This window comes from Callorhinus ursinus, unplaced genomic scaffold (genome assembly GCF_003265705.2).
Source record: "Callorhinus ursinus isolate GAN/ISIS: 27379988/994484 unplaced genomic scaffold, GSC_fseal_2.0 scaffold34, whole genome shotgun sequence".
Classification (NCBI taxonomy): domain Eukaryota; kingdom Metazoa; phylum Chordata; class Mammalia; order Carnivora; family Otariidae; genus Callorhinus; species Callorhinus ursinus.
Window position 1 is genome coordinate 9043229 of NW_027397096.1, and position 18457 is coordinate 9061685.

General features: G+C 37.5%; 1 protein-coding gene across 8 annotated transcripts in view; it reads left to right on the forward strand.

Annotated features, from left to right (window-relative positions):
* AP2B1 (adaptor related protein complex 2 subunit beta 1) overlaps positions 1-18457 on the forward strand; it is a 131384-nt gene that overhangs the window by 51038 nt on the left and 61889 nt on the right. For all 8 annotated transcript variants that reach the window (XM_073879438.1, XM_073879441.1, XM_025851446.2 and 5 more), the window contains 4 exons: positions 4574-4689; positions 6732-6897; positions 7964-8062; positions 14849-15108. In XM_073879438.1, the coding sequence (XP_073735539.1) occupies positions 4574-4689; positions 6732-6897; positions 7964-8062; positions 14849-15108 (641 nt within the window). The remainder of the gene's footprint in view (positions 1-4573; positions 4690-6731; positions 6898-7963; positions 8063-14848; positions 15109-18457) is intronic.

Here is an 18457-nt window from a genome sequence, read left to right on the forward strand (position 1 = left end):
GGTATTTAATACGTTCTGTTGCTCCATTGAGAAATGGGGATTTCTGATTATTGGATCTTGATACATCTTTTTTTATCACCACTCTTCACATTCTTTTCTCTTTTCTTTTTCTTTTCTTACTCCTTTTCTTACTTACTTCATTTTCAGAGAGATTTTGATAGCATAAAGAGTAATTTTGTGCTATTCATTGCCGGACTGTCATTGTCTTATTGACTTCTTTGGCAAAGCTCTAAAGAATCATACAAAATTGTATCATTCCAAAGTTAAAAGAGATTTTCAATCCCTGGAATTACTAGAAAGCATTCTCCATCTGGATGGCTGTTAATGCCATGTATTGTGACTAATGGAAAAATAGTCCATAATCTTCTGGAAGGGTTAAACTTCTGATGGCTTTCACCTTTGACTCAGGGTGCCCTGGTGGGAATATGAGAGTATGTGAGGAATGAACTTTGTCTGGAAGTGATTAAGATCAGCCTTCAAGGTTCCTGCCTTCCAGCTCTCTTAGGTTGCCTGCATTTGCTGGAGCGCTTTTCCTGTACCTGTTTCAATCATGACGGTTATCATCAGTTGGAAAGAGTTGCCTGACCCAAATACAGTCATTGGGGCAGGAGAGGTGATGATTGCCTGTTTCTAACTAAGCATTCATGGGAAGGGGGATGAACCAGTGAGGGGATTGTAGTAGACCTCCTGGGTAGCCTCTGAACCAAGCTACTGCTTTGTTTCAGGGCATCTTACCCTTTTTTTAATGTGTAGTTGGTTCCAAAGATATGACAGATGAGAAAAAAATGAATTTTAGTGTCATGCTTAGCTGTGAGAGCAGGGCCTGTTGGAAAGTTTAGGTGTCTTTAAGAGTTTGAGTTGTATTTTTATCATAACTGTAAATACAGGTATTTCTATGTTGCTGTAAGTATCCTGAGGTGAAAAAAATACATAATTTTGTTCCAGTTGGTTAGGTTAAAGATTAAGCAGTAAGCTGCTCAATCAATAAAGAGCACTGGAAAGGTAATCCTATAGTATTGTTTTTTCAGAAACTTTTGCCTATTTCTTTTTTGTCTGTTTTTTTTTAGTAGCTTTTACTCTCCCGCACCCCCAACTTTATTGAGGTATGATTGACAAAATTGTATATATTTACAGTGTATACCTACTTCTTTAAGGAGGAGATAAACCCCTGGTCCTTCTTAGTCTTCCAAATAAAATCAAATGCTTTTATTTCTTTGAGAGAGATTAAGGCAGTAAGTTCTAAACTTCCTAGTCTTCTGCTCTCTGGTGTTCACTATTTCTACTTTCTATAAATCAAGCTAAGATACTGATATGTATCTCATCCCTTTGTTTATTTATTTTTATTTTGTTCAGTTAGCCACCATATTCATCCTTTGATTTAAAAACAAAGATTATATTTTTCCTGTTAGGAAAGCCATATGTGTTTACTAAATAAAATTATAAAAAAAGACAAGTTAAATGAAAATGGAACACTGTTTTCTCCTACCTATTCCACCCTCCTAGAGATGATGTGGATGTGATTTTCAGTCTTCGTCTATGTAGTCCATCATACACAGGTGTACTTTTTACAAAAATGAGATCATCCTAAAAATGTTATTCGGTAGTCTGCCTTTTTCATTGAATTATACGTGGACATTTTTCCATGTTACTGTTAACATTTGACATAATTTTTAATGGATTATAGACATAATGTTTGATTGCTTCATTATTTAACCTTCCTCTTATTTGTAGTACCTTAAAGTTCCTGCTCTTTTTCCAAATAGTGGTATAAAGAGGACTTTGTAGCCAAGTGTTTTTTTTTTTTTTTTAATTAACGTATAATGTATTATTTGTTCCAGGGGTACAGATCTGTGATTCAACAGTCTTGCACAATTCACAGTGCTCACCATAGCACATACCCTCCCCAGTGTCCATCAGCCAGCCACCCCATCCCTCCCACCCCCCACCACTCCAGCAACCCTCAGTTTGTTTCCTGAGATTAAGAGTCTCTTATGGTTTGTCTCCCTGTCTGGTTTCATCTTGTTTCATTTTTTCTTCCCTTCCCCTATGATCCTCTGTCTTGTTTCTCAAATTCCACATATCAGTGAGATCATATGATACTTGTCTTTCTCTGATTGACTTATTTCGTGTAGCCAAATCTTTGATCTCTAGTGAAGGCGAGCTGTTTTCATTTGTTAGTCCTTTGGAATTGCTTGTTCGTGTCCTGTGCACCTTTTCCAATGGGCTTTTCCACATTGGTTTTTTAAAAACAATCCTTTATAATTAAAGATATCAATCCCTCATTTTGTTAGCAGTTATTTTCCCAATATGTTTTCCTTTCGATTTCATTTACTATCTCGACACACAGAAGTTTACATTTCCTTATGTGGTGAGTTGTTTTCTCAGTGTTTTCTCAGGAGTTATTTAGTGGCACCGTAGAAGATTGTGCTTCACCTCAAACTAAAACTCACCGTTATTGTCTACTTTTATGGTGAAGATTCTGGTTTTTTACACTTAAAGATATTTTTAATAATTAAAACAGTTAGAAAGAATTTTGGTGAAAAATACGAGGGTGAGGATCAAACACCAGAACAAATCCTTTCCTCACTGTTAAGAAATTTTGTCTCATACTGAATTTTATAAGTGCGTATGTATTTCTCTGTTTCTGGACTTTTCTGTCTGAACAGTGATTGGATGTTTACTCTTGCCCCTCTGCCATACTGCTGTAATAATGGTGGGCTTTCTTTTTTGTTAATCAAAAAGCAGTATGGTTGAGATGACAATTTGCTTGAAAATTACTGTCCCAGACTTAAATGTTTTTCGAATACTGATGCATCATAGGAAATGGCCTTTTGTCTTTATTCTAATAGTGATGGGAAGGGCTCACTAAATGTGGGCTTTCTATCAAGCCCTGTGTTAATCACTGTATCTGTATTATTTCATTTATGATAATTTACATCTTAAAGCAGCCTTATCCTATATACTTTATAATTTATCACAACTTATATATTTAAATTTTACCAATTACTTTTCTGTTGCAGTAACTGCACAGGAATTACTAGCTAAAAATGAATAAAATAGAATCCAAAACTGGAAAAAATACATAAAAGATGGCAGAGTCATTTCATGGAGCAATAGAGTCATCAGATGAGTAACCTCAAGATGCAATTTTGTTTTCATTAAATTGCTTGGAGTGGTTTAACTTAGTACCTTCAAAAGATTTTATTATCATAGTTTTCAGGCATACACTAAAGTTGATAATGAGCTCTCATGTACACATCATCCATTTTGAACAACTATCGACTTGTTAACTGCTTTTATGTTCTCCCTCTCCTTCAGGGAGTGGAGTGCTATTGAATTTTATTGCGGATCCCAGATAGGCTCTTACTAGAGTAGTCCAGTGTGTGTATCTAACAGAGAAGGTCCCTAAAAAAATATATTGTCACAATACCATTACTGTACTCAACAACTAGCAATAAATCTTAATCTCATTGAAGATCCAGCCCATATTCAGTTTTCCCTAATTGTGTCAGTGTCTTTTTATAGCTGGCTTGTTCAAATAAAAATCTAAAGAAGATTCACACGTTGCATTTGGTTAATGTCTCTTAAGTCTTTACTTACTTTTGGTGCCATTTATTAAAGGGACTAGGTCATTAGGCTTGTACAATTTCCCAGAGTGTGGATTTGGCTGGTTGTATTTTAGTGATACTGTTTTTCTCATTCTGCCATCCCCTCTAGATAATTAAATTTAGAGATTTGGTAATGTTCATGTTCAGTGTTAGGCAAAAGTACCTCTTAGGCGATGCTGTGTACTTTCTATTGCATCTTATCAGGAGGTAGGTAATGGAGTGACCCGTCATAGTACATTGTGATACATGATAAATCAGTCCTTGATTTTTAGGATCTCTTGTCTGAAACCCTTCTCCTTTTAAAAACTATGACTTATAGTTGCAGTATATTAGTTTTATCACTTGTATTCTCCCATAGTCCCTTCTTTAATAAAAGATTAATAGATTAAATCTTATAGATGAACTATAGGCTGGGGAAAATTGCAGTTGAAGGCCATAGACTTTCAGTTATATAGTTCAGAAGATGGCAGATTTTCCTTAGAGTTTTTTGAGTCACAGATAACTTTGAAAACGTAATGAAAGCTATGGACCCTCTCCCTGGAAAATATACTTATATGCAGATATGCAATTTTGCAATTTCATTTCAAGAGGTTCAAAGGATGCCTTCTTCTGTCTCCACTTACCCATGACCTACCTTGGCTTATTCTTTCTTTCTTCTTCCCTCCTACCTTGACTCATTCTTTCTTCTCATTTCTGTTCTGCGTGGCTATCCAAGATGATTATTTTTGTTTGAATCAACTTATCTGTCAATATATTTTACATTGAATAAAATTTGGGGTGTATCTGGAACTTCTGTGTATCTCCATCAAATAGCCTAGCCTCTAGTGTAGCTTGGTCAAATTAAGTGCCTGATCTTTTAGTCTAGTCTAGTTGGTGCACCTGTACGTTTCAAAGTTATCTTTATATTGAGGTTGCATTATTGGAGAGATCATCTGACTTGCCATTTATTTTGTTCTTCTTTGTAGCAATCTGCCGAGCGCTGTGTAAGCACATTGCTTGATCTCATCCAGACCAAAGTAAATTATGTGGTTCAAGAGGCAATTGTCGTCATCAGGGACATCTTTCGCAAATACCCCAACAAGTATGTCCAAATACTTCTACCTTCTTCCTCAAATCATTTAGGAAATGTTTAAGTAAGGCACTTTGAAATTGGCTAGGTAAGAATTATACTTTGTAATATAACTAGGCATAATAGGATACTTTGTTAAAAATCCTGTTAAAATAGGATACTTTTTTATGAAAAATAATTTTTAAAAAACATAAAAGTATGTTTTAAATGTTAAAAAATTATATAAGGTGGTTAGCACAGGGATCAAAACCTGATTTTTCATCCTGCTTTATTACTTTGAGAGGATTTGAAGCTGAATGACAGTCAACTGTCATGTACTGAAGTTGACCAAATTCTTTGTTGGTGACGTTACTATTAAATAGAAAGCCCACATATTACAGATTGTCCAGGCATATTTCAGTTTATGCCTGTTAGCAGGCATAATTAATATTTGTACTTCTTTTCACTCTCAGAAATAAATGTTTCAGTTTGAATGGTAAGTTAATAGCCACATGATCGCAGAAGCCAGGAAGGTAACAGTTGCACTGTTTACTTTGCATGTTACCTACTACTTTGTAGAAAATTATAGAGCATGTGATGAATTATTAGTCTCTGTCCTTTTCTGCAGTATTATAGCTTTTCCCATAAAGGCATGCAGAATCTGCAGTTTCACTCCACAGATTTTTCACATTGAGTCCTCTTATTTATGAAGCAAAAATAGTTCATTAGGTTTGATTTTGAAGGCAAGTGATTAAGGGATCTGAAAGGGTGAAATAAGAGCAGGTCTTGTCAGCATCCTAAATCTCATTTTGCCTTATAATCATAGAGATGTGTTGTGCTGAAGATTCTGATTAGTCTTTAAAGATAGTGTCAAATGAAGCAACTTGCAATAAGTTAGCTTAGTGGTGGACTCAGAATTAGATGAAATACTGTATTTAGCAAGGTAGTGGTTTATTAAGCATTATATATATATTTTTTAAATTTTAGAAGTGGTATTTTTGGGAAAAGGACCACTCTCCCAGAAAAGAGGAGAGTTGGGTTTCTAAGTTTAGAAAGATTAAGGGTGGAGATGTATATTTCATTGTGATTAGCAGAGAAATGTGCCCATTTCTGGTTTCTATTAATAAGGGGTTATGACAGTTTAATTACAAGAAAGTGCTATCAAGAACCTGGTTTAATCAGTGGAAGTAGGGCAAACAATTAAATGTACTATTCAGTTGTCTACATCTAATTTACTACACATTGTCATTTTTTTTAAAAGATTTATTTATTTTTGAGAGAGCGAGCAAGCAAGGAGGGAGGGCAAAGGGAGGAAAAACTTAAACAGACTCTGCTGAGCACGGAGCCTGATGTGGCGTTCGATCCCATGACCCCAAGATCATGACCTGAGCTGAAACCAGGAGTCGGACATTCAACCAACCATGCCACCCAGGCATCCCCACATTGTCATTTTTATGTTTAAAACTACATTAGCCAAGGAGATGGATTCAACATGGTAAAAATGAGAGCACTATAGGCCTGTGCAAATGAAAATAAATACTTGAATTATTTGTTTCTTTGGAGAAACAAGTCATTAGTGTGGGTGCCTTGGGAGGAAAGAACATAAAGATCTCCAGAAAAAGCAGGATTAGTGGATTAGTGGACAGAATTACTGTTTCTAGTCTAGATGCTGCTGTTGTCTAACTCCATTTTCCTAAAAGTAAAGTGGAATTTTTGTTCCTCTACCATGAAGGCAAAATGGAATAATAGATAGGAAAATTCTCTGATCTAGTTATAGGAAAGAGTGTTAGAAATTATAAGTTAGTGGTATTATACCGCAGGTTAATTTTTCCTTGTGAAAAGAATATCTGATGCATTTTTATAACAGTTTATGGTCCAGTTATGAAAACATAATTGAAGGGAAACTTAAGACATAATCTTCTGGCTTAAAGCTTCTGCATTCTCTTGACCAAAAGCCTTTATAGTTTGGTGGTTTGGTTTAGGGTACCTCGTTGGTGGTTTTGTTTTTAGCCTTCATTGTTTAATACAGTTCTCATTCGTGCCCAATGTAACCATAGTCCATTTTGTTAAATCAGGTATGAAAGTATCATTGCCACTCTGTGTGAGAACTTAGACTCACTGGATGAACCAGACGCTCGAGCAGCTATGATTTGGATTGTGGGAGAATATGCTGAGAGAATTGACAATGCAGATGAGTTACTAGAGAGCTTCCTGGAGGGTTTTCATGATGAAAGCACCCAGGTAAGTTCTCATCTGTGTCCTGTGTCTGATCTTTTGGGGAAGATTTCAGGGAAAGTAAAGGTTATGCACTTTTGTGTGTGTGTGTGAGAGAGAGAGAGAGAATTTATATATAAATTCATCTTTTCACTTGTGCCGATTTCTGGTGGGACAAATCTGCCTTAGACCAGTGATTCTCAAACTTTAATGAACCTAGAGAGTTTGTTAAAGCACAGGTTGCTGGGCCCCATCCTTAGTGTTTCTGACTTGTTGGGTCTGAGATGGGCTTAAGCATTTTCATTTCTTACCAGGTTCAGGATGCTGCTGCTGCTACTAGTGGTCCAGAACCACGCTTTAACAACTACTTGCTGAGAGCAGTAGTTAGCACTTCTTCATTTTCTCTCACCAGAAGAAGATGACCTGTTCCTATTCCTGATGGTTGTGGCTCATTACAGCAGGGTTTCTCAGCTGGGGCTGGGGTGAGGTCTGGCATGTGCAGTTTGGAAAGATTCTCTGTGGGTGGTTAGACTTCCTCCCATCTTCTGCCTCTCCTCTACCCAAATGGAGAGACCTGACCTCGGAGCCACGGGCCCACAGAAGCAGATAAATTATAAAACTCCTTTCCCCTGGCATTTGCACTCACTGCACATTGAAGGTCATGTATGTAATTCGGCCATAGTAATTTTAATGGGCGTCTACAAGGAACACATACAAGCCTGTAGCCCACTCTTAATTAGCTCTGATCCGGTGCGATTTTACTATTTTTTGGCTCTTGCCCTAGTATGACAAATAATTCCCTAATTCTCCCTAAGTTGTATCTTTTGGCGGAAGTAAATAATAAGGGATTTAATAAATAAGCAATTTTTGATGCCAGAAATGCAATTTGGGATAAGAGGCTATTAAGTTTTTAATTGATGAATACCTTTGACCTACTATTTTTGATAATGGCTGAGTTTTAGCCTTTGTCTCTTAATCAGAATCGGAAACCCCCATAGTAATTCATAGATGGGTAAGCACTACTTTGGAAATGATGGTAGGGAATAATGTAAATGCCTTTCACTTTATCTGTTAAATTGTGTCATGCCCTTAGGTGCAGCTTACTCTGCTTACTGCCATCGTGAAGCTGTTTCTTAAGAAACCATCAGAAACACAGGAGCTGGTACAGCAAGTCTTGAGTTTAGCAACACAGGTATGAAATCTAGAAAAAGCGTGGGTTTGATTTGTCTGGTTTTATATTTAGGAAATTAGGAAACTCTAAGAAGATTTATTTGGAGAGGTTTTAATTGGAAAGGGTGCAGTCTTTAGATCCTGTTAAAATATAAAAACAGTGTCTCTTATACCACTGAATTATAGCTGGTTCTGTGGCTTTTAAGTGAATTGACTGACTCCAGTCTTTATGATAGTTCATGAAAATTGAACTTAAGATTTTTTTACTGTCAATGAAGGACCTACTATGTGAAAATGACATTGAGTCTCATAATACTGGGTGACTCACTTGAATCTCACTCCTTTTGGGGGACTTAATTTTAGTTTCAAATGAAAGTACAATGTAATGCTGGTAAATGCCCTGACAGAGGTCTCAGGTATTGTTCTACCTTCTAGAGTTGATTGCCTGTCTCTTTAAATAATTTTAAAGTGCTTATGCTGCCTCCTTAATTATTGGATATTTTTGGTCCTCCCTAGGATGAGTTCTGATTTCAGGAATGTGGCAGCCGGCCATAGAGATCAGGTCACCATTTTAGATCCACAGAGATCAAAATAATTATTTTATCTAGTGTAACTAGAAGAGTAATCATCAATTCATCATAATTTAGTTATGTTCTTAATTGAATTTACGAACAGGCTGGCTGTAGCAGGCTGTTGGAAGTTCAGGTGTGTGTCTACATAGGAATCTGAGTCAGATATTCAGTTTACCATTTTTCTTACTCATCTCTTTATAGTGGTATTTTATCAAAATTTAAAATCCTTTCACAGCATTTTGCCTAGTTCTAACCTGTCATCTTTGCTATTACTAATTTTACATCTTTTAAAATTTATTTTTAAGAGTTCTTTGAAGTTTTTTTTTTTTAACTTCCCTTTTAAACATATTCCTTTGCCTGAAGCAAAGCAGTTTCTATAACCATCAAGGCAGCGGATATTTAATATTACCTTGTTGAAGTGAGCATTCTAGACTTCCTAGTCTAGACCCTTGATCACTCGTTTGGATCTGTGTTAAGATGGATTTAAAACAAATTTCTGAAGAGAATCTGGGCCTTCTCTCTCTGCTCATCTCTAGATGGGGATAGTCTTATAATCAAGCAAGTGTCCTTGGTAGGTTCCTCTTGTATTCACAAGTTCTCAACCCTATCTCCATCTCCTGTGTAAGGCTTATGGGTCTGTATTTAAAAGGCCTTATAGGAGAGCTGTATTTTGGATTTTTTTTTTTTTAAGATTTTATTTATTTATTAGAGAATGAGAGATAGCACGAGAGGGAAGAGGGTCAGAGGGAGAAGCAGATCCCCCGCTGAGCAGGGAGCCCGATGCGGGACTGGATCCCGGGACTCCAGGATCATGACCTGAGCCGAAGGCAGTCGCTTAACCAACTGCGCCACCCAGGCGCCCTGTATCTTGGATTCTTGTCAGAGTTCAAACTCAATCTTAACATCTCCTAGTATTTATCAAAACTTGCCTGAGATAAAGTGGTTAGGGAGGATTGCTTAAAGGATACAAGGACTCTCTGTTCTTACAAATAGTTGAAATTCACCCCTGAATCAAGCCAGATTATTAGAGGGCTGGCTATCTAGACTGAATTGTACCTGACCCCTAATAGAATTTCATTTACTAAATTATATGGATACCGTCATCTTGTAGTAAGGGTTGTCATGAGAAACTGTCCTCTTTGGATCTGTTGTCAAAGTTATTTGTTACTCCATTTATATGTTGTTTTTCTTTATGAGGTCCCATCAGACAAATTCCTAACCAGTTTTGGATTCTCCTAAGCATTGGTATGTAGTTAACTGCCCATCTGAATGGCTTACCTGACTAGATAACCTTAGAATCAAATTTAAGGATCTTCTGTAGAAAATGTGTAGGTCATTGTGAGATGAATTTTTCTGTTTCTAGTTTGATTTAGACTCTCTAGCCTTGGATACATTTTTGTAAGCTTTGCTAAGTCCTTTTTTAGGACAGGGCAGGGTATAAGTAAACCATCAGATATTCCTGATTCTAGACTTTTTGTACAAGGACTAGTATAGAATCTTTAATAATAACCATTTGTATTGTGCTTACTATGTACCAGGCATTCTAGTAAGCACTTTACCTATTAACTTAATCTCATAAGGGTTGCTACTGTTGTACTGTTCCTATTTTTTTAAAGATTTTATTTATTCATTTGAGACAGAGCAATACAGAGAGAGAGAGAGCGAGACCATGAACAGGGGAGGGGCAGAGGGAGAGGGAGAAGCAGATTCCCTGCTGAGCCCAAAGCCAGACATGGAGCTCGATCCTAGGAGCCTGGGATCACGATCTGAGCCGAAGGCAGACACTTAACCATCTGAGCCACCCAGGTGCCTCAGTATTATTCATTCCTATTTTATACATGGAGAAACAGGGACATAGGCCCAGTTAGTATGGGGCAGAGCTAGGACTCAAACCCAGGAAACCTGGCTTCAGGGTCTTTGCCCTTATCTACTGTGCTGTGCTGCTTCTCTAGTCTGAAGGTCAAGGATGACTTTGAGACTACACGTTCCCTGCTTCCCTGCTTGAAGCACTACTGTGCAGAAGCCATACATACAAGTGAACTTAGTAGTTTTTAGATCATTATGGATGATTATTTCATACTTGGTTATAAGTAATTATTAAGCAATTTCCCTAGCCCTACCTTTTCTGTCCAGTTAATGAGATCTGAGGAGTTAGCATAAAAGAACAAGCACATTTATATATTGTGCATATATGTATGTAATTATTATTGTGCATATATCTATATATAAATATATATAAAATTTCTCTTGAAAGTTTTTTCTCTTTTTTTTTCCCCCTCAAGTTTGTGAAAAAAGAACCTAACCCCCCCCCCCCCCCGCAAAAAGGTGGTTTTATTAAAGCACAGGGACAAGACCCATGGGCAGGAAGAGCTGTTGAACCTAATACTTTTGGCTGGTACCAATTTAAATTGAGGGCAGTGTGATCTGCTAAGTTGTGTTAATTTGAATTGGGTGATGGGGTTCTGTTTCTGCCACATCCCCGGTTCAGGACATGACTGAGCAAATTTCTTATTAATACTGCTCCTCTCCCAGGGCGCCTGGGTGGCTCAGTCGGTTAAGTGACTGCCTTCGGCTCAGGTCATGATCCTGGAGTCCCGGGATCGAGTCCCGCATCAGGCTCCCTGCTCCGCAGGGAGTCTGCTTCTCCCTCTGACTCTCTTCCCTCTCGTGCTCTCTCTCTCATTCTCTCTCTCAAATAAATAAATAAAATCTTTAAAAAAAAAATACTGCTCCTCTCCCATCTGAGAGTTAATTAATAATGTTTCTTACCTGTGCTGAGAATTCAGTAAAGTATATGTGAAATATTTATGCTTCTAATTTTAAATAAAGTGGTGGTATAAGTAGAAATATTATTAGGGGAAAAGAAAATGAACCCTTGAATCCAAGGCTTCATTTTAAAGATTTGTCTTCTTTGCTTTGGTAGTTAGAGAGGAATTAGTTAAGAATATACACAGAAGTGTTCAGACTTTAATAATTACCCTGTATAGTATATGAAAGAAAAATTAAGTTGAAGACTTCTCTGTGAACTAGAAACCACCATCAAAATCACCTGTGTTGCTTGTTGGACATATAAATTCCTGGGCCTGCTCCTGACATAATGAAAATCTGTGATGTGGCCCTGGAATCTGCCATTGAGTGGCTTTCCTGGTGTGTTAGTGTTGACACACAGTCCAGTTTAAGAGCTTCCCTGGTAAGAATTATTTTGGAAGCTCTCAGATTTTTAGAAATGTACTGTTTTTCCAGATTCTGGCAAGGAACTATGGGGCTAACAGAAAAGCGATCCAAAACCAAATTTTGTGAGCCACCAAACACATAATGGCACCCTAAAATCATAAAAAGTTTGTTTTCATGTCCCAAGTCTTTTTTTTTTTTTTTTTTAGGTTTTTATTTATTTATTTAACAGAGAGACAGCGAGAGAGGGAACACAAGCAGGGGCAGTGGGAGAGGGAGAAGCAGGCTTCCCGCAGAGCAGGGAGCCCGATGCGGGGCTCGATCCCAGGACGCTGGGATCATGACCTGAGCCGAAGGCAGACGCTTAATGACTGAGGCACCCAGGCGCCCCTCATGTCCCAAGTCTTAACTGGGCCTGATTTCTTGTGGCCTCCAGATGAATAGTGAGGCAGCGAAGGCCAGCTTATAATAGGCCGAACAAATCAGAATAGCAGTGTTCAAACAGTGGAGATCTTTGCCTGCTCTTAACTTTAGGTCTTGGAAAATTTGCACTCATTTCTTATAGGACTATATTTTAAAAGTCTGTGTCTATTAAAATTTACAGTGTCTATACCCTTTATTTTTTATTTATTTTTTGAGAGAGCATGTGGTAGAAGGGGGGCAGAGGGAGAGGGAAAGAGAGAATCTCAAGCAGGCTCCATGCCCAGCACAGAGCCCGACATGAGACTCAATCTCATAACCTTGAGTCATGATCTAAACCAAAATCAAGAGTCAGATTCAACTGGGGCACCTGGGTGGCTCAGTCTGTTAAGCATCTGCCTTCAGTTCAGGTCACAATCTCAGGGTCCTGGGATTGAGCCCTGCATCAGGCTTCCTGCCCAGTGGGGTGTCTGCTTCTCCCTCTGCCTCTCCCCCCAATCCCCACTCGTGCTTGATCTCTCTCAAATAAATAAAATCTTTAAAAATAAAAAAGAGTCAGACTTAACTAAGTCACCTAGGCACCCCCAGTGTTAATCATTAATCCAGTGATTCTATGTGCAGCATTTTGCCCGTGTTTTGAATTTGTTGGGGGGATTCAAACTTTTTTTTTTTTTAAGATTTTATTTATTTGACAGAGACACAGAGAGAGAGGGAACTCAAGCAGGGGGAGTGAGAAAGGGAGAAGCAGGCTTCCTGCGGAGCAGGGAGCCCGATGTGGAGCTCGATCCCAGGACCCTGGGATCATGACCTGAGCCGGAGGCAGACGCAGAGCCACCCAGGCGCCCCTCAAACTTTTTTTATAATTTACATAATTTTGTAAATTACAGGATTTTTTTTTTTTGCGATTTGGTTAAATATGTGCATAATAGAGGAAATAAATAATTTGAAGTAAAAAGTATTTTAATCAGTATATTATTAAATTGTATTATAAAGTTTAATACCTCAAGAATATTACTAATTTGTAAAGACAGAAGACTGAATTTTCCCAGTCGAGTGATGTGCAGTATTCAATTTAATTATATAATAAAAAGCACAGTCTACAAATTTCAAATGGTGTGCTTTGGGGATTGAATATATAAATTAAGATTTAACTTTTAATTTATGTATGAACAAAAGCTGGGGTGGGGATTGCTTTCCTGACCTGTTATTTTGAGAAACTTGTATTCCCCTCTCTTAAAAAATCAAATCAATTTATTTATGTTTTATAATGTTCAAACTCTGTTTCCAAATGAAAATCTAAGTGAGGAGGTTTCAGGCTGCTATTTATAAACAAATTACCCAACTCCTCAAAAACAAAGAAATCATGTAAATTGGATGCTATCACTGTCTCCTTTTTATAACCCTGGCATTGCAAATACTACAAACATTTTGATACGGCATATAATGTATGTGTGTGTGTGTATATATATATATATATATATACACACACACACACACACATATATATATATATATGCACTTCTGTTCCAATGATGCAACCTATGTATGTGATAATAAGTAAAATTTAAAGAAAAAGATTATTTTAAGTTATGTTTACCATTTTGATACTCTGTTAACTAACTTGCCACATCTTGGTGTTCTTTATGCTTTTTTGTTTTTAACCAGTAATCCACTGTGGATGCAAATTAAACAATATAAACTGAGAAAAACCATTTAAAACCATGTAGTCAAAACCATTGGGTTCACTGCCAATATTAAGCTGGGTGCTAAATGCCTTACATGGCTAAATCATGAACCACTTCATCTGTTTACTTAGAAGCTCACATGTAAGCCCTCAGATTGGCCCAGTTTTGAAGAAAATATCTTTGTGTGTTTTAAATACAGATAACTGAAACAGGGACTTACTCTTGTAGCACTGGAACAGCATGGGTATACATGCCACCATGTACACACGTACTCTGAGAGGTAGATACCAGGATATTCATTTCCACTCTGTAATGATCACATGAATGCATGAATGAATGAATGAATGAATGGCAGGAAGAAGGGAGAAAGAGGCAGGAATCTAAATGTCCATGGATAGGGCATTAGTCAATAACGATGCAATGCTATATATATACAGGGGAAATTTGCAGGTGTATATGCTAATGTGGAAAGCACCTTGCAGTGCAGTATATATAATGTGAAACTGGTTTTGTATAAAATGAATATATGTATGCTTAGGAGCTTTCTGGAAGAATACATACCACACTGGAGAGTTAAAGTGGGGAACGGTTGGATGGGAAGACTTAAAATTTTTATTTTTATTTTTTATTTATTTTTTAAAATATTTATTTATTTGACAGAGGGTGGGAGAGAGAGCGAGAGAGCATGGGCAGGGGGAGGGGCAGAGGGAGAGGGAGAAACACGCTTCCCAGCTGAGCAGGAAGCCCAGCGTGGGGCTGGATCCCAGGACCCTGAGATCATGACCTAAGCCGAAGGGAGACGCTTAATCAACTGAGCCACCCAGGCACCTGAGTTTAAATAGCTTAAGAGCCAATTCTTTATAAATCACTGCAGCATTGCCTTGATAATAAATCAAGCAGGTTGGGTTCCTGTATGGAGAAAAGTTCCATTTAAACCTTCTTGCCCTTGCCTTTCATTAGGATTCTGATAATCCTGACCTTCGAGACCGAGGCTATATTTATTGGCGCCTTCTCTCAACGGACCCTGTCACAGCCAAAGAAGTCGTCTTGTCTGAGAAGCCATTGATCTCTGAGGAGACAGATCTTATTGAGCCAACTCTGCTGGATGAGCTGATCTGCCACATTGGATCTTTGGCTTCGGTGTACCATAAGCCTCCCAATGCTTTTGTGGAAGGAAGTCATGGAATCCATCGCAAACACTTGCCAATACATCATGGGAGGTAAGCAGGTGAACTAGGTTTTGACTGAGAAGTAACTGTTTAGACAGAGTTGGTCTTCCTCATGCTTTTATAGTCTAGAAAATGCTGTGCATTTTGCAAACCTGCTAAACTGTCCTGGGGGCTCCATCTGAATACTAGTGAGCACAAACATAATAGGTGAAAGGCCCCTCTGTGTTCTAATCTTGGAGTAGATAAGATAATGGCTTAAGAAAATGGTGAAGACCTAAACTGATAAAGTTTGAGAGTTGCTTAAGTCTGCAGATGAGGCTAGAAATTTTGTCAGGGCTGAAAATTTGGAAGAAAGTCTATAGTATGTACCTTTAGCTTTTTTGTTTGTTTTAAGATCTTATTTATTTGAGAGCGGCGGGGGGGTGGGGGGGCGGCAGGAAAGGGAGAAGTAGACTCCTTGCTGAGCAGGGAGCCCAGCGTGGGGCTGGATCCCAAGACCTTGAGATCATGACCTGAGCCCAAGGTAGCAGCTCAACCGACTAAGCCACCCAGGCGCCCCTACCTTTAGTGTAACTTTCTGTGAAGCTTATGGATAAAGTTAGCAGATACTTCTTTTGTGCTATAAAGCTGAAAATGAAATAATATTTGCAGGATTGTTTTTAAAAGCAGCCTAGATTCCTTCCTTCTACTGGCTTTGGGCTTTGTTCTTTTTCTAGCTCCTTAAGGTATAAGGTTAGGTTTGAGATTTTTCTTGCTCCTTGAGGTAAGCCTATATTGCTCTTATATTTCTTCTTAGAATTGCTTTTGTTGCATCCCAAAGATTTTGGACAGTTATGTTTTCATTTTCATTTGTCTCCATGTATTTTTTTTATTTCCTCTTTGATTTCTTAGTTGAACCAATCATTGTTCAGGAGCATGTTGTTTAGCCTCCATGTATTTATGTTCTTCTTTCAATTTTTCTTGTGGTTAATTTCTAGTTTCATACCATTGTGGTCAGAAAAGATGCATGATACGATTTTAGCCTTTTTGAGTTTATGAGACTTGTTTTGTGACCTAAGACATGATCTGTTTTAGAGAATGTTCCATGTGCACTTGGAATACACACAAAAATGTGTATTTTGCTGTTTTTGGATGGAATGTTCTGAATATATCTGTTAAAAAGCATCTAGTCCTATGTGTCATTCAAAGCCACTGCTTCCTTGTTGGTTTTCTGTATGGATGATAATATCCACCGATATAAGTAGGGTGTCATCCCCTGCTGTTACTGAACTACTGTCAGTTTCTTCCTTAATGTCTATTAATAGTTGCTTTATTTATTTAGGTGCTCCCATTTTGGGTGCATAAATGTTTATAATTGTTATATTCTTTTGTTAGATTGTTTCCTTCATTAGGTGGTGTCCATCTTTCTTTGTCTCTTGTTACAGTCGTCGTTTTAAAGTCTGTTTTGTCCAGTATTAAGTATTACCACCCCATCTTTCTTTTTGCATCCATTTGCATGGTAAATGTTTTTCCATCCCTTCATTTTGAGTCTGCATGTGTCTTTAGGTCTGAAGTGAGTCTCTTGTTGGCAACCTATAGGTGGCTTTTGCTTTTTTATTCATTCAGTCACCCTGTGTTTTTTGATTAGAGCATTTAGACAGAGTTGGGATGCAGCAGTACTGTTCTAAGAGGGAAGATTACAGCAGTACCTTCCTGAGGCCAACTCAGGAAGCAAGTAAAATTCCAACCTAATCTTACACCTAAAGGAACTAGAAAAAGAACAAAGCACAAAGCTGGTAGAAGGAAGGAAATAGTAAAGATTAGAGCAGAAATAAAGGAAACAGAGACCAAAAAAACAGTAGAACAGATTAAGGAAACCAGGAGCTGGTTCTTTGAAAAGATCAATAAAATTGCTAAACCTTTATCAGACTCATCAAAAAAAAAAAAAAAAAAAAAGAGAGAGAGAGAAAGGACATACTTAAAAAGGAAAGGACAACATCCAAGCAAATGTTTATTGAGATTCATTAGCCTTCACTTGAGTTGACTCTGGTTTTAGGGCAGGTGCTGTGATTTTCACCCAAAGGAAGTTGAGGCTTCATAAGGATTAGGCCTTGTAACAGTAGAGAGTTTCTCCTGTAGGCAAGCATATTTAACCTTCTAGATGTGACATTTGACTTCTAAGTGTATCATCTCCCAGTCTGTTAAGTTTGGGTAATAAATAGGGATTTTCTTTTTAACTTGCCTCTGTAGCCATATTTATATGCCATTTAGATTACCCTGTCTCCTGATAGCTTTTGACCCTCAGAGGGGGGAAGTGACACAAATCAACAAATAAAAACAACCCTTTCTACAACACAAGAACCAGTATTTAAACTATAAAAAAGAAACAATCTCTTACATAAGGTCTCTATCTGATTAATAGTCTTAAGTGGTTCCTTTTTAGATAATTTTTTTCTTTTTGGTTGATTTGTGCTTGTATTGTCTTTTTAAGGGAAACACAAATGCATAAAAATCCCTTTTGAAATAAATAGGGATGATATATTGCTGCAAATGGCATATTCATAATAACACTGACATTACCTAGCTCTCTTCTGCAGCATTCAGTTAAGTGATGTGCCTCTGACATGAACTACAGCTAACACTGTAAAACCTTACTCTGCCTCTTCTAGAAATCTAAAAATGCTTACTTAACCAAATTTTTTAAAATCACTTGAGAAAGGGAAAAGTGCTTTTTAGTTGGCTGTTGCTTACTAAAACTTGCCAGCTGCTCTGGGGGGGAGGTGAGATGGTAAATAGTTGTCTACTTTAGGAAAACCTCACCTTTTAAAAATATCGCTTTGGTGTCAGTTACACAGTTATTTCCCAGGAGTTTACATGGGAACTGTTTTCATGTTAATTTTCTTGTGTTTGTCATTTAGAAAGAATGCATAATGATTTACCATGTTCTTGTAGAAACCACAGGATCACTTCTTTTCATCTAACTCCTTTATCTTCTCATGGAAAGAAAATATGTGCATTATTACCTATTCTGCCTTCTATTTAGAGGTACTGATAAACAATATGACAGAACACTTCTTAAATGGCACATGTCATAAGATGATAGAATTTCATGTTCAGAGAATATCCTTTATAGAGATTTCATATTTTTCTTGGCAGGAGTATATGAAATTGCTTCCCCCTTTTGACTTCATTATTAATTTTTGGCTATATTTGCCCCTCTTCCCCCAATCTAGATACTTCTCATCTTGGCTTCCTTGACACTTTTTGCTCCTAAGTTATCTTTCTTAGATTGTTTTTCTGTCTTTAATTGCTGTTCTGTGTTCATTCTCTTCTCTGATCATTAATCTTGAGTGTGTTGCAAGGCTCATTCTGAACCTTCTCTTTCTGTGCTTCTCTTTGTATTCCTTTCGGGAGCTGAACT